At 38.3% G+C, this 22,597-nt stretch overlaps 1 protein-coding gene across 8 annotated transcripts in view; it reads left to right on the top strand.

Moving 5' to 3' along the window:
• Nucleotides 1–22,597, top strand: part of Scn3a (sodium voltage-gated channel alpha subunit 3) — a 112,951-nt gene that overhangs the window by 32,356 nt on the left and 57,998 nt on the right. For 4 of the 8 annotated variants that reach the window (XM_036185572.1, XM_036185569.1, XM_036185568.1 and 1 more), the window contains exons 4-12: nt 3,818–3,936; nt 5,267–5,356; nt 7,800–7,928; nt 8,634–8,725; nt 9,542–9,814; nt 10,326–10,389; nt 12,954–13,095; nt 13,934–14,140; nt 20,557–20,847. In XM_036185572.1, the coding sequence (XP_036041465.1) occupies nt 3,818–3,936; nt 5,267–5,356; nt 7,800–7,928; nt 8,634–8,725; nt 9,542–9,814; nt 10,326–10,389; nt 12,954–13,095; nt 13,934–14,140; nt 20,557–20,847 (1,407 nt within the window). Of the gene's footprint in view, nt 1–3,817; nt 3,937–5,266; nt 5,357–7,799; nt 7,929–8,451; nt 8,544–8,633; nt 8,726–9,541; nt 9,815–10,325; nt 10,390–12,953; nt 13,096–13,933; nt 14,141–20,556; nt 20,848–22,597 lie in introns of those variants that run through there. The other 4 variants (XM_036185567.1, XM_036185573.1, XM_036185570.1 and 1 more) reach the window with 2 other exon arrangements.

Here is a 22,597-nt window from a genome sequence, read left to right as displayed (position 1 = left end):
TTTAAAATTATTTTAAGGACACATGTTTGTTTTACTTTGACGTGATAAAGGTATTACTTTTTTAAAGGAGCCAATCAGGTTGTTATGCTTACAGTGGGCAGGGGTGGAGGAGAAAATAAGAAATATTAACCAATGGAGGGCTATGTTTACTTTCATTGAAAGAATTTCCTTCCCAAGGACAGCATCACCTTTGTGAAAGGGCTACTCTTGGCTGCCTAAAAGATGATATTAAATACCCCCCCCATACACCATTATATTAAGTAAGCTATTTGGACTCCATGTTCAACAAGGACTCTTCTTCCATAAATTGTTTTCTCAAAGATTTCCTGAGGGAAAATCATCACTATAATTCTTCTTCCGCATGAGAAAATAACATACACATTTTATTGTAAATTGATTAGCATATGATCTTACAGGTCAGGCTTTCAAGCTTGGTTAATTTGAATCTGCCACTAGAAAACAGAATTGTTTTTTGTGCACTGGAAAGGACAGGTATTTCTCACTCCAAGCTGGAAACCAGACTTGGCACACAATTCATTGGCAGTAACTCTGAACCATCATGGGAGACCTCTATATCACCTTACCCCTTTCCTGTTGGCTGCCTAGCTTCATTTATGAAATATCTATGAGGGTGAGGATTTGGGCACTACTTTCCAAAAAGTGACATGTGACTCTTAGGAGACAAAGGGAGGAGCTAATGTATGAACTCAGAATTTTACCATAGCTCGAAGCCATGTTACTATATGACAATGTATGTAAAAGGCAACATGGGAGCTGTAGAGCTTCATGTACCGATTTGCTGTCGCTAATTAGTGATGTATCTTAGTGCCTAATATAACTAGATGAGTAATACCACAATGTATTTTAATAGCATTTAAGTTGGCCAGGTTAACAGCTTAAAAATAGTGGCAGGATAATAATAGCTAACATTTGCTGGGCTCACCCTATGTTAGGAGCCACTTGAACACTCTAGTTCACTTCATACCAATGAGCCAGGGACGCACTTGCTGTTGTTAGACTCAGTTTACAGATGGGAAAGTAAAGCCATGGGCAATGCCTTACCAGAGTCACACTCTATCAGGGACAGACCAAGGATATATGAGCCTCGTCTGCCCAGCTTTAGAGCTTTTGACTGCTGATCAAACTCTCTGCAGGAGCAGTGCATGTCAAATAAGATTGTCAAAAGTTGGTTGCATCACTTTTTTTTTTTTTTTTAAATTCAGTACTGTTCCATTGAGGTGTAATGCTGCTTCTTTCACAGTAGCAAGAATTTAAGTGAGCTCAAGAGTATTCACCCAGAAGAAAGAAGCAACCCGCATTCCAGAGAAGAAAATAACTTCTGCAACACACCAGCCACAGTGTTTAAAACGATTGTGGCAATAGGCACCCAATCTTTTCAAGGTGTTTTGCCGCTTATCATTACTTAGAAACCTGACGACAGAGCTGGTGTTATTTATCTCCCACCCAGCCATCTGGTGTGTTCTCATGTAATTTTTGGTGTAGGTACATCATTCAATAGCATCAGAACTCTAGATCAAACATTTCCGTGTAACTCTTTCACTGTGGAGAACAACAGAATTTTACTCCTTGTTTCTAAGCCATCGGGCATGTGTCCTATACCTACCTGAGCTGCAAATTCAGAGCAGATGCATTACACTCATCAGCTAGGACCCACTAACACCCACAGGCTAACCTCTGGAAATGCAGAGGGCTTCATATGTAAAAGGACCGTTCATTCCTGCTTAATCTATTTTTAGAGATATCTTTAAAATAAAACCCCCTTCTAATGCTGCAAGTCGAAATTGCTTTTTCAGAGAAACTGTTTCAAAGAGCATGAGTTAATGCACTTCAAATTATTGTGAACTTTTACACACTGTTGCTGATGTTGATGCCTAAATGGATCTTGACTTGCTTGACTGTGAATTTGTCACAATCCACCAATGCTCCTGTAGTTCAAGGGCAGGCTTGGCAAGGTTCATGGTCACTTGTAGATAATCCTGATGGCAGTAAGGGATAGTTTACTTGCCCTCCTCCTAGAATTTATGGAGCTCAGTTCATTGGAAGTGGTTAGTAATGGTTGGCTCCACGGTCGTAAACACAGAAGGGCTGTGAGAGGATTCTTGTCCCTGCCCTTTCTGCTCACAGTATAAACATTCCTGCCTGCCTTTTCAAACAGAGCGTGTAGCTTGTCACTGTGAATGTATGGATACAGCCTTAGTTAAAGGGTACAAACATGCTATTAAGTAAAGCAGTACATACAACAGATGTCATAAAGGTGAACAGTGCCTTAAAGGTAAAGCCATGTTTAATTAGAACAAGTGTTTATTTGTAAACCATACTATTAACTACTGGGGGAGAAATGCAACCATAGACTGCAGGTTCTTTGTGTCCAGTCACTTATGAAAACATCTAACTAGGTTCTCCCAGGAATGACCCCTATGAGGAAATAGCTACATGATGGTGATTGCAAGCACATGTGAAGGAGTGTAAAGTACTACACGAAGACTTATTGGCAAGAGAAACAGCTAGGGACTTATTAGAAGGTAGTGTGATTTATCTAGGGAGAATGTGAGGGAGGGTGATTTGGCTATTGAGAATGGAAAAAAGGATTAAGTAATATGACTGCCTGCATATTAGAATTACCTGAGGAGAATGGAGTGTTTAAAATACCTAAATATCTGCCTGTCTCCAAAATTTAAGTATTGACAATTCTGAAGTACTCCCAGGGCATTCCAGCATGAAGGTGTTTTAAAAACTTCTTTTTGACGGTCATGATAGCTGGGTCAACCTGGACGTGGATAGCCCTTTCTACAGGTCTAGCCTTTGTCTCTGATTCTGGGAGCATGTCCACCAGAGCCAGAGGAAGGGGTGGACAGGCTCCGACTGGGACTGACATGGGGATCACATGACTGGAACAGAGATGACTCTAGTGGTAAAAAATAAAGCGTGATCCATCCCGGGGGCCTTGATAGGTCATCATGGCTCTGCATAGCTTAAATGCTAAGGTGATGATTGTATGCTTCAGATCGTAGACTTTTAACTATGACGTGGCCTTTGAAGTCATGCCTTTACAATTAATTTTCAATGCAGCTGTCTTTCTCAGCATAAGCTCCAAAGTGGGTCTGTCTCCGCAAACAAAATCAGGCTCTGTGACTTACCTAAATGTCTTCAATCAGCAACTACAGAGATGAAGTGGGAGGCCTCCACAAAATTGGGGTTAGAATTTTGATATGACTGAAATATTTAGAAAAGATTATCTTACCAGCTCTGCATACAGAATGACCTGAAAAGCCATCAAAGCTGGAGACAGATGGCAAGCATCAAACAAAAGTGAACTCTGTAAGGCTGTGGAATTTGACTGAAAAGACTGTGTAGGTCGCCGGGCAGTGGTGGCACATGCCTGTAATCCCAGCACTCGGGAGGCAGAGGCAGGCGGATCTCTGTGAGTTCAAAGCCAGCCTGGGCTACAGAGTGAGTTCCAGGAAAGGCACAAAGATACACAGAGAAACCCTGTCTCAAAAAAAACAAAACAACAACAACAAAAGACTGTGTAGGGCTATCAGTTTGTATCAACAAGTCTAGAGGCTTAGAGACTGGCCAGGTACTGGTCCATACAGCTGGACCTTTACTGTGGCTGTATGTTTAGAGAGGAAACACAGAGACTGTGTCTGATAAACAGGATGTGTTACGTTCTGACTAATCTAAATGAACATGTTTAAACAAGCGAATCAGATAAGAGCTCTTGGTGTGCGTTGGAAATGCTTTGAATAAGCTTGCGTGTCTGATTCAGTAATCTCCCTTGTATTTTCTCTTTCAGACTTTTGTGGTGTTGAATAAAGGGAAGGCAATTTTTCGATTCAGTGCCACCTCTGCCCTGTACATCCTTACTCCGCTAAACCCCGTTAGGAAAATTGCTATTAAGATTTTGGTACATTCATATCCTTTTCATGCGAATTGTCCAAATGCTATTTCTAATGGTGGATTTCCAATAAAATGCCTTTTTCATATTTTAATATTTATAAAATTTCTTTGCAGTGAATGATAACATTGTTAGCTTAAGAGATTGATTTCCATGGTCTTCTGTTATTTATATAACAAGTTTATCATAAAATTATTACCATGGTTGTAGAAGCAAATATGAAGCCGTGCTAGAAAGCATGTCAATGGACCATACTGTACAGCAGAAACAAGAGCAAATTCTCTAACCCTTCACTAGCCTCAACTAAGTCATTTATTATTGAGGTCTATCCTGTTACAGTTGTTACAGTGTATACACTATATAGCGTATATAGTCAGTGTCACTATACATATTAACAAATGCTCCAAAATTCATGTCTTAATTGGCTGTCTATCCTCAGCAAATTTGCCTCCATTTCCCCTCATCCTCTTTCCTTCCCTCCCTTCCCTCATATCCACAACTCCTTTCTTGCTTTCTTCCTTATTTTCTTCATTCTGAAAATATTCATGAAACTGCTGCATATCTTATGTACCTGGATAATAATATATCAAAAAGTTATCAACCTTCCAACTCCTCCTGGGCCTGCGATATGGCTCAGTGGTAAAATACTAACTCTGCATGCTAAAGGTGCTGTAATGGATTCCCAGTGTGACATAGACATGTGCAAATTTTAATAGTGAAAAAAAAATACGTGTGATGGGGAGACTAAGCACAGATTATAAAAGATTTTGAAGTGATGACAAAATAGGTTTAGGATGGTATTTAATAGGATGGGCATTTTCTATAGACAAATTCAAGACAGGCATAAATAAAGCAAAACATATTATCATATGGACACCGCAAATAGGAGGTAACCTTTGAAGTACATAAGGATTCTCTCATTCTGAAGTTTGATGTTAGAAAGGTTTATATTTTAAAATAAAATGATTTGTCACATGAACTTCCTTCTAGTGAAATCTGTATGGAAATAGCAAGAACAATGCTCCTGGCAGAACAGCAAATGATGGCACCTTGGTAGCACAAAACAACACCCCTATACCTGCTGTAAAGTATAAAGAAATGAGTTCCATCACCATCATCACCATGAGCCTGCTGCAGATCTGTTTAGAAGAGAATTCCTAATCAGTGTAAACTTTTTAGAAAGAGCATCAGGCTATATGAAAGGCTTTGACTTCTCTCATTAACCATTGTCTTAACCCAACTAAGTAAGATTAATTTCACAGTTAACTCATGTTTTTGAATCTTTTGAGTTAGGTAAGTTTTATAGGTCTATAATGAATTGACATTTATTCCTTAACTACAGTCTACTTTATTCAGCATGCTTATCATGTGCACTATTTTGACCAACTGTGTATTCATGACATTGAGCAACCCTCCAGACTGGACGAAGAATGTAGAGTAAGTAGGAACAACTTCTTGAAATGAAGAAAACACGTTCAGATTCTCTCACAGTCTCTTTGTGGTAATGGTCTGACTTGTGGCTTCTATTTTTGTAACTCAAGCTAAACACTTCTGTATTTTGAGTCTATAGTTTTGAGAATGATGCCCAAGCAAATGACATCAATTTTTATTATTAGCACTTTCGGAGATTACTATGAAAAATTACTATGCCATTCTAAGCCACCATTTGTCAATAATTTATATTTCAGCAAAGGATCACTGAGAATATTTGAAAATATTTTCTAGATGTTATTGTCATAGTGGATCCTGTTTGTAGGTTGAAGCAGCTCTTTCAACCAAAATACCAGGTACCATTTATGACTTACAGCTAACAAAATGGAAATAACTATAAAAACAGCTGTGTACAAACTTTTTCTAGTAAGATTGATTGAAGCATTTAAGCACACACAAATTTCATTTCATTTTAATAATATAATACTAAAAGCTAAGTCAGGGGAACATTTAGATATGAACCTTTTTTATTTTATTTTTAATGTGTCTGAGTGTTTTGTCTGCATGTATGTCTGCACACCATGTGTGTGTGGTGCCCAAGGAGACCAAAAGAGGATGTTGAATGCCCTGAGACTGGAGTATAGAGTGCAATCAGGGTCCTTTGGAAGACAGTCATCTGTCTAGCTCTGAGTGTCTTATTTTAAGGGAAAGTAGTAACTTAGAGAAGCTATACATACTATCAAGACAATCTTAGCATTACAGAGTTTCGGGTTTGCACATTTCTGTTAAGTAACTACAACTTTTCTAATCCACTACATGTGGTAGTTTTTGCATCATAGCAGGGAAACAAGCAAAATTATGGTTGTCACTGAAAAAAAATTTTTAAAAACTTAAAATGTTAAACTAAACAGAAACAAATCTACATGGAGTCCAAGGAAAAAAGAAGACAATAAGAAACCTCGGTTCTGAGGTGAAGGTAGAGGTTATGCCATGCATTACACAAACATCCAAATTAAAATACAAGTCCACACAAGTGTGGCATGGTAAAATGTGTCTACTCTTAATATTCAGCTACTTTGTAAGTGGCGATTATGCTTACTTCTCCGGTAACCACTTGAGCTTGGTGAGGGTGAGGGATGGAGAGAAAATGTACTTGGGAAACTGAATGTGATGATTTCTGCATCTATTTCTTTGTTCCTCCCTACAAGGGAACATCTCACGAAAAGCATTTCACAAACACTAATCCTAACACTCTGTACATATAAGCGATTTGTAGGCTGGAAAACACAATGAGTTGCCATAAGAAAATCAAATGTTTCTATGACTTAGATGAAATATTCTGAAAAATAAGCTCAAATTGTACTTTTTAAGAACATGGTGTTTAAAAGCAAGTACTCTCCACTATTTTTGGAAGAAACAGAAATAACTTAAATTGCCATCACTCAGAGAAATGGGCTAGAATACACAATGATAGACCACAAACTCAAAAGCTGCTTGCCCTTTGAAGGCGGAGATTAGGATTCAAACAAGTTTGAATATGAAATTAGATTGAAGAATTTATTATATGTGATCTGAGGATGTTAGGCAAATACAGACATGAAATCCTAGAAAACTAATGCATGTTATGGGATCATAAATGCATACATGAAGGAGACATAGGACAGATCAGGCAGTTTTATAGTTCTATAAAAGACCTGACTCAAAAATAAAAAATAAAATCTATCAATAGCCTTAAATGAATTTAACCATTAGAAAACTTGAATAAGAATATTTCAATAAAGGTGCATGGGTCCACACTACGATGCCTCTCAAAGAAGACATCAACTATGTGGCTACTGAAAGTTAAATTTGACTAGTTATTTTTACTTGTCCCCTAGCAGTTAGAACACTAACCTTTAGGCTTACATTCTACTTAGAAACTCTAAGAGCTCAAGATTAATGATAATCCACAAAATATGGGAAACAATTATCCCTTTTTATGAATATTTTTATTAATTCTTTGAGAATTTTGTATAGGGTATTTTGATCATATTCACCCTCCCTAACCCTCAAAGAAACTATTGTTCTAAAACATTAGTAGTTTAGCAACAACAGTTTTTAGGAATATATTTATGACAAATACATTATTTTCTCTTTAGTTTAATTCTTTACTAAGTCTAATAAGAATAATTAAGATTCTTGGGTAAGCTCGGGAGGCAAAGCCAGGCAGATCTCTGTGAATTTGAGGCCAGCCTGTCTACAGAGCTAGTCCAGGACAGGCTCCAAAGCTACTGAGAAACCCTGTCTCGAAAAACAAAACAAACAAACAAACAAAAGATTCTTGGGTAAGTACAAAATAAATAAAGTTTTGGAAAATTTAAAAAGAAAATGCTAGGGTTTGCCATGCTCAAAACTGTCTCTTCTATTTCCTCTCTACAGTTGCTAACTGTGCCTTCGGTGCTTTTCCTAGGTATACATTCACTGGGATCTATACCTTTGAGTCACTTATAAAGATTTTGGCAAGAGGGTTTTGCTTAGAAGATTTCACATTCCTTCGTGACCCATGGAACTGGCTGGATTTCAGTGTCATCGTGATGGCGTGAGTAATTATTTTTATCTGATAAATTCTAAGGAATGAACTATTAACCTTATAAATCAAGTTAAGATATGTTTTGAATACAGAGCTTTCTTTTTAGTCAACTTAACTCTATACCATATACATTATAATAATATGCATTAGACTAAATATTAGAAGGTAGATATGTCTAGCAAATTAGCAACACATGGAATTATTTTATTGTCTCATTTCTTTGAGCAATAACTGGAGTTTCTTCATATCCTACCATCTTTATCTTCATCAAAATCAAGTTACTCATTAACTACAATTTAATAGAAATGACTGTGCTGCAATAAATCTTGCAAACAATCATCTTCATGTAAATAAAAATTAATTGAAATAAAGCAATATTTTTTTCCCTTAAAGGCAGCTTTCAGCCTTTGGCACCCTGAGCTTTATATCAGTTTTGTTTGTGTGTCTCAAGGGGCTCTAGATGCCAACCCAGCATTAGTTACTTAAAATGAACTTTGCCAAAACTATCTGTAACTCTGATTTAATCCTACAGGTATGTAACAGAATTTGTAAACCTAGGCAATGTTTCAGCCCTTCGAACTTTCAGAGTCTTGAGAGCTCTGAAAACTATTTCTGTAATTCCAGGTAAGAAGAAACTGGTGTAAGGTGGTAGGCCCTTATATCTCCAACTTTTCTTGTGTGTTATTGTGTTTGTGTGTGAACTCCCTATTACAGATATGTGACAGAGTTTGTGGACCTGGGCAATGTCTCAGCGTTGAGAACGTTCAGAGTTCTCCGGGCATTGAAAACAATTTCAGTCATTCCAGGTGAGAGCTAGGTTAAACACCGAGGCTGACTTTAAACATACCATAATAATATTGGAGTTGCAAACCCACCATTGGCCTTGTTGCTTGTTATTCAGGTCTGTCACATTCAAGAATGCCAAAGAGTGTTCCTGTGTTAGTTCAGTTCCTTAAAATGTTGGCAATTTCAACCTTATTCATAAAGTCAGCCTCTGAGTTTAACAGAAAGTTGCATGAGACATCCACATCTCATCAATGAGTGTTTTGTAACCTCTCTTTCATTTAAGATGTCTGTCTTTTCTCTTGCTCTCTGGTAAGGCTTCGCTATTGATGGCTTTACTGACTGTCTTGTATTTTACCATTTGCTCCAGATCTATTTCAAAAATAGATCATAATTAATAAAAGAGAAAAGGTTGTGGAGCAGCATGTGTGTGGCATGAGATCTTTACAGTCTTAAAATTCATTTTGCCTTTTAAGCACCGCTTCCTATAGGCTGGCATAAAGGATGGGTTGGGAGAAACAGCTTCATGAAACACAGTAACTGAAAGAAAAAGCAACCACAATTTAGTTTCCTACATGTTTGTGGCAATACATGATATCACACAGAAAGAACGTCCCGAAGATTGTTGAACCAGGGGTCAGAACCTTCTGGCAGCATGGTGTTCATATAGAAAGTCAGCCTTCCATCTGTTTCCAAGTCCTGAAGCTGTCCATAAAGCTTCTATGTCCATGTAGCTGAGCTGCCATTCATGGGAGCTGGAGAATGTGTGTACCTAGGAAGAGGAAATCCTGTCGTATGTCACACTGCTCCTCAGCTGACATAGAGTTCTCTCTCCAAAGGTTTAAAGACCATCGTGGGGGCCCTGATCCAGTCGGTAAAGAAGCTCTCTGACGTCATGATCCTCACTGTGTTCTGTCTCAGTGTCTTTGCCCTAATCGGCCTGCAGCTCTTCATGGGCAACCTGAGGAATAAATGCTTACAGTGGCCTCCGAGCGATTCTGCTTTTGAAACCAACACTACTTCCTACTTCAATGGCACAGCGGGTTCAAACGGGACGTTTGTTAATGTAACATTGAGCACGTTTAACTGGAAGGATTACATCGCGGATGATAGTAAGACACATAGCCGCTATCAGTTAGCCTTAGTGTTGCGGAGGGAGTTTTCAACTATAAACAACTCAGACTCTATGTGTGAAGCCTCTTTATTGGTGAACCCTTGGGAAATAACATCAAACTTCGATAAATTCTTTAAAAAAAATTATCGCAAAAAAGTGTGTGTGTGTGTGTGTGTGTGTGTGTGTGTGTGTCACACCTGTGTGCAACAACACACACAAAGAGGTGAGAGGAATTGTGGGATTCAGTTTTCTCCTTCTACCATGTGTGTCCTGGGGATCAGGTTCAGGCTGTCAGGGTCAGAAGCAAGCACCTTTACCCACTGAGTCATCTCATCATCCCAGCCCCCAACTTTGCTCTGTTTTTTTTTTTTTAGCTGAGGATCGAACCCTGGGCCTTGCGCTTGCTAGGCAAGCGCTCTACCACTGACCTAAATCCCCAACTCTGCTCTGTTTTTTAATGTAAATAGAATTTAATATGAAATCAAATTGGTTATTCTTTATATTAACAGGCCATTTTTATGTTTTGGATGGACAAAAAGACCCTTTGCTCTGTGGAAATGGCTCCGATGCAGGGTAAGAAGGACATAATAATAACAACAGGATTAATAAAGATGTGAAAGTTTTATTTTAAAAAGGTGGAAGAAATGCCTTATGTGTAAATAATAAGAATGACTGCCTCTCTAGGAAGTGCAATCTCTAAATCATAGATGATTGTTGGTAAGAGAGTTTGAAAAATACTTAGAAAATAAACAGCCATGTCACCACAAGGCTAGATGGAGAGCCAGTTATTTAGAAAACACATTTACATAGAAATCTGCAAGCTACTATTTTCCTCAGCTGTATACATAAATCAATCCAAACTGGAAGCAGCCACGATATCATTGTATATCTAAGTAAACACATACACTATTGTATGCACACATAATTCAATGTTGCTAAGTGATACATGAATCTGAAACTCACGTTCCTATGTGAGAAAGGAAAACAAATTCAACCTGAAAAAGCCACATACTCTTAAGATTACAATCACACAATGTCTGAAAAGAACAAAAGAGCAAAGATGAACAAAAGATCCGAGTTTAAAGGGACTTTTGATGGAGAGTGAGCTTGGTGAAGAATACAGTGTAGTTAAGGTGGGAACAGCACTCTGAGTGAGTCTTCAATGGTAAATACACTAAGCACTTGTCAAGCCATGGAACACAGAGAAGAAAATAGTTGATGCCAACTTTAAAACTCACTGGGAGGCGTGGGGATTCCAAGATAAAATTAATATATATAATCATAATAAATATATGACAAGAAAATTTAAAGATAGAACAAACATGTGAAATAACCTAAAAATGTGAGGTAAAAGAGAAATGAGTGAATGCGCTGACTTTCTCTTAGGCTATGAGTAGAGTCTATGACACTAAAGAGAAAGGAGCAGTTGCCTAGCAATAAAGTGTTTCCCACAATAGTGTGGATAGCCAATCCCAAAGCCCCTGTGCATGTACACTGGTATTGAACAACTGAGAAAATGGAAAGAGATGGTAGGAGCCAGGCTGTTCACTGTGAAAGTGCCAAGTTACAAGCAACAGTTGAGATCTAGAATGATCCTTGTGCTGAAGGATTATAATTCGAGATAGGAGATGTACTCCAAGTGTGGCTGAATATAAACACAAATGGCTACATGTAGAAATATTTGTGTGTTTATGCATGTGCATCATTAGTGAGAATGCACACAGGTACTTTATTATTCCATCAGCTGAGGGGTCCAGAAGTACTGATAGCTCAGTAACAATAGACACTAAGTGCCACCCAGACTTTGGTGTTCTGATACTGCTCTCCTTAAGAGGAATCAGGGCTGCTTAGAGGAGTGCCCAATTCTAATGCTCTCTCAGGAAATAGAAAAAGGTTAGTCTGAAATATGTGAGAAGGTTAAAAAGTGCTACAGGGTAAAAGGTATGAAATCATGGAGGTTGTCTGTTGCAAGTACCAACTCAAACAGCTCCCAGCTGCTGTGGGATGTTCTGTATGCCAAATGCGTTCCTCTGATTAATTAGTAAATAAAACACTGACTGGCCAGTAGCCAGGCAGGAAGTATAGGTGGGACAAGCAGAGAAGAAAATTCTGGGAAGTGAAAACAAGCAAGATGTAAGGTACTGGTAAGCCACGAGCCACATGGCAACTTATTGACTAACAAAAATGGGTTAATTTAAGATATAAAAACTAGAGAACAAGAAGCCTGCCACGGCCATACAGTTTGTAAGCAATATAAGTCTCTGTGTGCTTACTTGTTTGGGTCTGAGCAACTGTGGGACTGGCAGGTAAGAGAGATTTGTCCTGACTGTGGGCCAGGCAGGAAAATTCTACCAACACCCAGAGGTCAAAGAAATAAACTATCATTCAAATTATAAAATAAATACCTATGACTATATACTAATGAAAAAAACTTAGACTGTGGACAAATACCCCATGCAATAAAGTCCCACGTAGATTTTTGAACATGCCCTACCTTTAAAGAGATTTTCTCTTAGTTTTTAAGTGTGCATGACATTCTCAATTTGTTCCAAAGAGCTGAGTCTAGACAGGGAGGAAAATGCAAACTTGAGTGGAGAAACCTATCTGGAATAGAAGGACGCTAAGGAAAAACTGAGTAAGATTGGAGTTGATGATGATGTATGTATTGACATTAAGACCTGAACATCAAGATGCAGGAAATTCTACTGTCATCATAGTTTCCATAAAACTAAGTGTTTTGAAATGTGAGGTTATTTCAGACAACTCCACAGAACTGCTAACAGGCCATCTTGCTGACTTATGTCCCCTACCTGCTGACACTTTCTCCTTAATTTTAAATTATTGATTCTTACCACTTTGTGAAGCATGCATCACAATGACATCAGGACAGGACTGTCTGGCTGTTACACTCTCATCTTTCCAAACGGCCATAAATTTGACTCTCTTATTCTTCCGTCTTCTGCTGCTGTCTCTTCACAAACTTCACCTGTGAGCAATCAGCTAAAGTGTTCTTGAAACGAAAGCCTCATTGTCAATAACAACTCTGGCTTTTGACAATTCCTATAAATAAAGAGTGATGGTGGAAATTGCTGTGCTTTCGCTGACACCCCACCATTGTTTTTTTTTTTTCTTCACAGACAATGTCCAGAAGGGTACATCTGTGTGAAGGCTGGGCGAAACCCCAACTATGGCTACACAAGCTTCGACACATTTAGCTGGGCCTTCTTGTCTCTGTTTCGACTCATGACTCAAGACTACTGGGAAAACCTTTATCAGCTGGTGAGAACTAAACAGCATGAGTAGGATTTGTGTTGATGAACTCATACAAAATTCTAAGTACTTATTTGTAACACCCAGGGATAGTAAGGAGGTCATACTATGAGAGTGGATGTGCCTAGAATCCTCCTCAGACTCCTCTCCTCCCCTGTCCTCTTCTCCCCTACTCTCCCCTCCCTTTCCTGTCTCTCCCCCACCCCTGTCTCTTTCCTGTACAAACACATGCATACACACAATATACTGTTTCTTAGATAAAAGGCCCTCTGCTATGGGCTTCATTCTGGAAATATACATATATAGGAATAGGTACCTAAAAAACATATGGAGAGCTTCTTATGTGAAGCATATACATGCACATATGTACTCAAACGTACTCACACTATGAAAGTACATGTATGGGGAATTTCTTATATGAAATTCATTTTGCTGAATCTGTACCAAATGTGGAAGCATGACATTTATATCATGGTCCTGCATTAGGAAGTCTAATAATGATATTTTAATGTAAATCAAACAAGTACTATTTTGAAATGTTTTTATGTCAAATGGTATGGCAATCATACTGCTGATTATCTGATTGTTATGTTTATGTGTATGTATTTGCTCATTGAACACCAAAAATTATTTGGTCAAAATAGTTGAATATTAAAAGCCATTGATTTCCTGATTTCTAACTATTGTAGTCTGATTTTTTTTTTCTTTTGTCGGAGTTGAGGACCGAACCCAGGGCCTTGTGCTTGCTAGGCAAGCGCTCTACCACTGAGCTAAATCCCCAGCCCTGTAGTCTGACTTTTATTTATTATATTAAAACATCAATGAAATTATCCCTTTTCTACACTAGACATTACGTGCAGCTGGGAAAACCTACATGATATTTTTCGTCCTGGTGATTTTCTTGGGCTCTTTTTATTTGGTCAACTTGATCCTGGCTGTGGTGGCCATGGCCTATGAGGAACAGAATCAGGCCACCTTGGAGGAGGCTGAACAGAAAGAGGCAGAGTTTCAGCAGATGTTGGAGCAGTTGAAGAAGCAGCAGGAGGAGGCTCAGGTATGGAGTGACTGTCAGTGCTTTGTTGCTATTTCAGTTTCATACTAGGAGTCTTTGGCCATCATAACCAAGCCGGAGCTGCCATTTTTGTATTGTATGTAGCTATTGGCATTGGAAAACTGCAAGCTACTGCAAGTTTTATCATTCATAAAACTGGAGTCAAACTTTTTACACATCATATACCAAAGAGAAATTAGCTAATAGGTAGGACTACATTAAGGTTAAGACTTAATATGCAATATTCTCACAGAAACTGAGGGTGGGGTTTAAGAAACATAATCGAGATTTCCAACTAATAATGTTGCATTCCAATAGCAACCTTTGAATTTGAATACCGAAGTTAATTCATCTCTAAAGTTTCTAAGAAACCTCTGTGAATGGCTACATTTCAGACTTCCTTGGAGTTTCTATATCATCAAGATAGCTTGTATCTGAAATCAAGTGACTAGATTTTCAGGGCTGAAGCTTATGTAGTGACTGAGTAACGTAGTATGTAGTGGCTAAGGCAGTCACGAGTTGAAGAGATGGGAACACAGGACTAGACTAAGAGGTGTGGGGTGGGCACTCTAGTTTCTGCCAGCAGAAGGCTGTGCGTCGCTGCACCGGGAGCCTGGCTGCTATCTCTTACTGTTGGGGTCCCCAGCTCCTTTCCTACTGCCGCTGATGACACTTGGCATGGTTAGTCTTTGTGTAGGCCATGCTGATAAGGACTTTTGCTGTTATAATTTGCAGTTTTCAAACAACTAATGAAGCAGAACAACTTTTTATGTTTTTACTTTCTTCCATGCCTTTCTTTATGAAGTGGGTACTGAAATCCTCTTTCCTTCTTTTTTTTTTTTTATATTGTTTTGTTTTCATTTTTTAGGTTGTTTGTTTTCTTACAGAGTCTGAAGTGGTCTTTATACACTATGAGTACAAGTCTTTGACATCTGCTGGAGCTGGCTTTCCATCTGATAATAGGTTTAAAGCAAATGTTTTTATTCTGATGAAGCAGAATTCATTACTTTTTTCTTTTTTAATGCTTTTGGGGTGGCAGCTAAACTACTACTTTTTAAATTAGTGCCTCAGATTTCCCCCTGTATTGGCCCCCAAAGTTATATAGCTTTCTGTATTACCTTGTGCTCAATGCTCATTATAAATGAATGTATATCTAGAATATTAGCTGTGTGTATTCTGTTTTGTATATGTAGAAAGGTAATCATTTCAAAACCGTTTTGGTACAAAATATAATTTCTCTGCTAAGTTGACTTGGCACATTTGTCAAAAATCATTGCCCAGCTAGGTAGTAGTGTCACACACCTTTAATCCCAGCACTGGGGAGGCAGAGACAGGTGGATCTCTGCAAGTTCTAGTACAGCCAGGACTGTTACACAGAGAAACTCTGAACTACTGCAAGTTTATAGTAAGTTTTATGGATGAACTGTTATCATTCAAGCTTTGGTTTTCTTTTCAAGGATATTTTGAGTCTTTGTAGTTGTGAACAAGTGTTAAAATAAGCTTGTCTACACCATATTGGATAGTTTTTCTATCAATATCTTCAAATTGATCATCTCTTGCTATATTGACTGGTTTGGTGTTAATTCCATCTAGCATACTTTTCCTATCAGACACTGTGGCTGTCTCTAACTAACATTTTGAACATAGATAGCACAGTTGTAGCACCATGCTAATGTTTTGTCTAGTATCTGTTTCAGTTTTTTGTATGTTTTAAATTTTTTTTCTGTATCTTGGGTTACATTTTTTTCCTTTGTAAAGTTCTGAAAATTCTCAATTAAATTCTAGAGAACTCATTTTGGATGTCACTGCATACTTTTGCATTCCTATAAAAATTCTTGGTCTTTGTGATGAGACAGTTTCAACATGAATCAGTTTGATGCTTTCACATCTTCAAACATTTGAAGATTTGGCAGATAGGACCAGAGTAGTATTTAATGTAAAGATGATTAATCATCTACAACTGAGTTACCATCTCCCTAAATAATACTCAATGACCTTTAAAATGAAGTGCTTGCTAGAACAGATGGTCAGGACATTCCTAATGTAGTATAGGTGGAGGATGCCTTCTCTCTATACTCACCTCAGGAAACTTCATCTCCGTCTTTGTGTCTTCGTCTCTCTCTCTCTCTCTCTCTCTCTCTCTCTCTCTCTCTCTCACACACACACACACACACACACACACACACACACACACTGCTGAGTAGTCTCAGTACTCAAGGTGAAGCTCAAAAGAGCTCCAGGGTTCTATCCTGTTTAGACCTGTCCTTGCGTGCCTGTCCTGTGAACCATAGCCAGCTTGCTTATCCTTTATTCCAGCACCACCCTGTCCACTCATGAAGTCTACAGTGATAACCCTGTCACTGCATTTCAGTCTGTGAGTCCGAGGCCATATTTACAACACTATTGGAGCTTTCATGCTTTCCCATTTCCCAGTGTTTTAGAACATCTTGACGAGAAGTGAAGTGACTTTTTATCTACTTTTCTATTGTCTTGGTTATTTCAGGAGAAAGAAAATCTGGCTAGCCCTGCTGGGCTAGAAGTGGAGGTATTTTACATACCAGCTTTTTTTTTTTTTTAGTTTTTTTTTTTTTCAAATGAATAGACATAGATCTTTGAATTATTATTTGAATTACAATTTATACTTGGAATTTATAGAACCAACATTTAATTTTTCAACTATTCTAAGTTTCTTGCAAAAGCTACACAGATAACACAATATAAGAATAAGTATTTTATGAAATGGAGTTACTTTGGGGTAAAATATCACATAAATTAAAAGTGTACAGTCTTTTAAACTTCAGAAATAAAATTCTAAACTAGGTTTAGACTATATCTAATAAGAGTTTAAAGGGGCTGATTGTCTATCTCATGGCTAAATCAGCTAAAAATGTGTCATTCTCCACTCAATAATCAATTATTGTATTGTAGTGGCCAAATCACCGTAATTGTAGCATTAGCTTTATATCACTCAAAACATAGTTCAGGGAAAGGGGTATTTTGGGGGAAATCAGAGTACCAAGTCCATTTTAGTTTTTTACTGGTAACATGGTTAATAATGGCCAGTCAATGGTGGGTAGAGGAAGGGAAAGAGGGTTTAGTGCACCATGAGGCTGTGTGTACTTAAATGAAGCCCAGGTCTTGTCCATTACTTAGGACCTTTCATAACTTGCCATCTAGCCAATGCCCTCATGAAACACAGCATCAATTTCATTTTTACTTAAGGTTTGTTAAAGGTCCTGTAGGTTTAATCATTTTTGTAGACAGGAAATGCACACAGTTCAGTGGACCCACAAAATCAAATGCAAGTTTTAAAAATGGAAAAGCTAACATTAGACAAAAATGTTCCATCCCCAATCACTGTAATTGTACTTGATATTTAATTTGTGACCTTTGAATTTCAATATTACCCAGTTTAGCCTATCCCAGGCTAAATAGGTCTACTGGGAAAATATTAGAGTAAGCTATAGGATACAATTTGAAATCATGACATTTAAGATATCTAATATAAATTGAAGTATGTATAGTTAATGTCTTATGGCTTTAAACAGGGTTTTAAAATGAAGAATTAGCTATGTGATTGTATTTTTAAGGACTCATAGACAGTATAAATTATAGAGTTTATTTTGAGCCATAGAGAAATGTCCTGAGAAAATGTGACCTACATAAATATTAAGTACTAACTTGCCATTTGTTATGAGAGGAGTTCAGGATGTTAGTTGTGGATAACTGGCTATGAGTCTGAGCAAGCAGGACATTGGCAGCAACACAGAGTTGTGTGTAAACAGGTGCGTGGACATGAGGGATGGCAGGAAACATCTGCCTTTGAGGGAGCCGACAAGTCTCTGAAAGTGGAACAGGTGACAGATTTGAGTTGTTGAGTGACATGGAAAATGTGTTGTGCCATGGGTTGCTTTTGTTGCCTTAAAAAAAAAAAATCTGTTTTGGATTTGAATTGTCTGAACTGTTACTCAGAATAGGCAGGGAAATTGTGTCATATGCAAAACAAACTCCAGAAGTGATTTAAATTGAATGGTTGTTTCAGGACTGTGGCCAGAGAGTGTTACCACTACTTCCTACATTCCTGGGGACAAACAAGTCTATAAAAGATAAGCACTCCTGGAAGCCCTGTGTTTGTGTCTGCACAAGGAGCAAAGGAAAACTAGGACTTTATTTGGCTAGAACAAAGATGCACGTGTATTCATATGTTCACCAATACATATTATGTACCTCTTAGCATCACACAGGGTGTATTGTATTTAATTTGCTATCAACAACTGTTTTCTTGATTTACTTTAATGCATATACTTAGTTATATTGTACAGCATCTTCGCTCTTCCATATCTGTCATCATGGACGATTTAAGAAGTGATGGACAGTCAAAAATTTTTAAAAGTGACTATCATACACAATTTTATAGACAGCTAAATGATGAGTTACAGTTTCAGTTACATGTCAGCATTGTCTCATATCAATGTTTAAAGCAGGGACCCTGTATGGGTCCAGTGCTTGATATAACATATATTTGTGTTACATGTTCTGTATTGCTGAGTCCAACACACAAATCAAGACTGTACTCAGCATCCCAACTGCCCACTGAGACCGACCCAAGAAACGCTGCAACATAGTGTGCTTCAGTTTAAGGCTTTTTATTTTAGTTAACATGAGGTTGAAAAACAGAATTACTGAAGAGGGCTTGCTTCTTCTCAGGAAGGAACAGAGCACACGGTGCTGACAAAATTCATTAAATGGGTTTTACTTTTATCCTTTTCCAAAGGATATTGCCCTTACACACGCCATCCCCACACAGCTTTCTGTGAGATCTTGAAAATCAAAGCTAAGTTGTGCCCCACGCCACACGAGTGCCAGGCAGTTGACAGTAAGATGTCTTTTGAATCTTTGCTCAGCAAGTATTTACTGAGGACTTTCAATGGCAGGTGTCACACCTGCCACTGTAAAGGAAAAAATAAAATGCTGGTGTGACCTACACTCCAAGACGGAGATCGACAGAATGGTAGATGCATTAGAGGTATTTATAGTTGATAATGACACATGCAAAAAATGTGACCAATATTGTCCTAATTGAATCTTTTCTACCCTGAACTTATGTTTAAAAACAGGAACATACTTAATGAGCACTTGGCTTGATACATGTTGTGTCGTTCCAAATCCTTACTAAGTCATGCTTAAATCTTTTCCAGCGTAAAAATATTATTCCTATGATGAAAATGCGAAACATTCACTATGTTTTTACCACAAAGCTGGCTTGGGTTCATTAATGATTCCAAAACCTCAAAATTTATAAGAATACATCATGCAGAGATACACAAATAAAACGTATGAGATGGTCTCATACGCTTAAGAAAAAATCAGTAATTTATTTATTGATATGCTTATCATTTGTAACAAGTGTACAAAATTTGTAAATATTTAAAATTTTACAACTGAAAACACTGTCTGGCCAGATGGTGGTGGCACAGGCCTTTAATCCCAGCCCTTGGGAAGCTGAGCCCAGCGAATCTCTGTGAGTTCGAGGGCAGCCTGGTCTACAGCGTGAGATCCAGGGCAGGGACCAAAACTACACGGGGAAACCCTGTCTTGAAATACAAAAAAGAAAGAAAGGAAGGAAGGAAGGAAGAGAGAGAGAGAGAGAGAGAGAGAGAGAGAGAGAGAGAGAGAAAGAAAGAAAGAAAGAAAGAAAGAAAGAAAGAAAGAAAGAAAGAAAGAAAGAAAAAAGGAAAAGAAAACAAACAAAAAACTGTCTGGAATTAAAACCCCTCAGAGGTGTAAACCATAGGACTAGGTGTAATCCAAGCCAAAGATGAGAAGGAACTGCCCGTCCACTGCCAGCTCTTACATCTAAGGTAAAACAGTCACACATTAGAGGTTTGCTTTGGGCTGGGCTTGGGATGGGGCCGTACTATGTAGCCCGGGGGTGGCTTCAAATTCCCAGCCCTCCTTCCTCTACCTCCCAAGTGCTAGGGTTACAAATATACACCACCACACCCTGAGCTAGAAATGTCCCCCCCCCCAAAAAAAAAAAAAAAGCATACAAAGGAAGCAGGACCACACGCCTATTCACAATCATGGGACAGTGGTCAGAAAGGACCCAGCTCCCAGAAAACACGTGTCCTTAAGTGGAGACCGAGTTCTTTCAGGTCAGCGAATGTCCCCTGAACTAAAGTCAACCTCGGAAGAGTTTAGCATTACAAGCCAGTGCAGACCACATGCAACGCTGGGATGTTCTTGCTGTAAGGTACACCGTATTATGCCAGTTAAAGGTAGAGGCTACTGCTAAGTAATAAACCAGAGTGCAGAACTGCCCCTCCTAGTTGATGCTCTTAGGTGGCAGACGTCTGTCTGCCCTCGCTCCCGCTTCCAGGCGCTCACTGTAAGCATCTCCTGGCCTCCTTTCTCCACAGGCAGTGGCTGCAGCCTCCGCAGCATCCAGAGACTTCAGTGGGATAGGAGGGTTAGGGGAACTTCTGGAGAGTTCTTCCGAAGCTTCTAAGCTAAGCTCCAAGAGTGCCAAGGAATGGAGGAACCGGAGGAAGAAGAGGAGGCAGAGGGAGCATTTGGAGGGAAACCACAGAACCGAGGGGGACAGGTTTCCCAAGTCAGAATCTGAAGACAGTGTCAAGCGGAGAAGCTTCCTGTTCTCTCTGGATGGGAACCGGCTGACGGGCGACAAGAAGCTGTGCTCTCCCCACCAGGTACCGAGGTCTGAGAAGCAGTCTGCAAATCACTGCATCGTCTTTTGGTAGATCTTTACAGCGTTTCCTTTGAGTGACAGGGTGCTGGCCCCATCCAGTTATGTAAATTTATGTCATCTGTTGCTTTAAGAAAGGAATTTTGAAAAGTTAAGTCAGGCAAAAACTTTAAGATAATTGTCTTTAAACATTTCACAATTTTGATAGCATATATATATGTGTATGTATGTATGTATGTATGTATGTATGTATGTATGTATGTATATGGTACAGCCTGTTTCTTGGATGTTTCACTGGTGTTATATTGGAAGCTTCTGTTTAGTTCTCCCATTTTTAGAACTGATACACCCGACTCCTTTATGAAGCCACTGCCTTGGTCACAGGAGGTTCTATTATAACATATATATGAATTCTGGAAAGGAATGTCTCCTTATTTGCCTGTTTTCTTTAGTGTGAAAACTCTTAGAGGTCTCCACTATCATGGCATGATACACATGAGAAAAGAATTTCAATATAACCTCTCTTGAAGAGAGAACATTGAAGTCAGTTAATTAGGACCCTGAATTAAGGCCCATGTTAGCATCATTATTTTAGGTCAAAGACAATCAAATAGTTTCTGCTTTTCTAACTTAAACAGGGTCTGTTTAATAGAAACAGTAAATAATACTGAAAACTGCAATAAACATCATTGTGCTTTGAGGCCTAGTTTATCTCTTTGAACTTTGTGTCCTATAAATTACAAACTCTTCAAATTATATTAAATTTACTCAAAAATTATACCCTAACGTCAATGCTAAACAATCAATTTAAAACAAAAAAAAAAAAAAAACCCTGTGAGTCAACCAAAGAGTATGACATCCTTTAATAAAGGAATAATACTTTAATGAAATTAAGTGTGGCAATCATAAAATTTTTAACAGAAATAATGGTAACCACAAATTTTAGTTCAGTATATACAGCATTTGGTTATTTTCTCCTTTTGATTTTGTTTACGTTTAGACATGGTTTTACTATATAGCCCAGACTATCCTTGAACTCACAACTTTAGCCTTGAATTTACTGTCTTAAAGAGCTATGTAAACATTATATAAGAATACAAGGTAATTAAGGAAAAGTTAAAATTGATAACTCCCAATGAAAGAAACTAAAAAATGTTAAATAGTTTCAATTATCTATCGATGCACATGCATGTTATTGATATTTGCATGACAATTATGTCTTTTGAAAATGAGATTGTTTCCCTTCTTGTCTAAAAATTTATATATTAGTTCCTTCAAGCAGTAAGTGTTTATCAGGCACTGTTTTGGTTTCTTTTCCAGTAGCTGTTGTAAAATGCTCTAACAAAAGTGACGTAAGTGAGAAGGGGTTTATTTTGGCTCACGGTTCCAGGTCATAGTCCATCACTGCAAGTTAAATGGGCGGGAGCTTGAGAGAGCTGGTTCATGGCTCTGTAGTCAGTTTTCTCCTTCAGTCTAGGACCTGACCCAGGAATGGTGCCACTCACACTTCCTGTTGGTATCCTCACCTCAGTTAACCCAAGTAAGATAATCCTCTATACTCATATTCAGAGGCCCATTTCCCAAGGTGATGGAGATTCTATTAATCTGAGAATTAGCGCTAATCATCACAGTTACCATTGATGTAACAGAAAGAGCTCTAGATGCTGAAAATGCCTTAATGAACAATTAGATTCCATTCACTGATAGAGCAGAACATTATTCTGAATGTTGAAATAGTAATCATGTCAGATATG

Source organism: Onychomys torridus, chromosome 4, assembly GCF_903995425.1.
Source record: "Onychomys torridus chromosome 4, mOncTor1.1, whole genome shotgun sequence".
Classification (NCBI taxonomy): Eukaryota; Metazoa; Chordata; class Mammalia; order Rodentia; family Cricetidae; genus Onychomys; species Onychomys torridus.
This window is presented reverse-complemented; position numbering and strand designations above follow the sequence as displayed.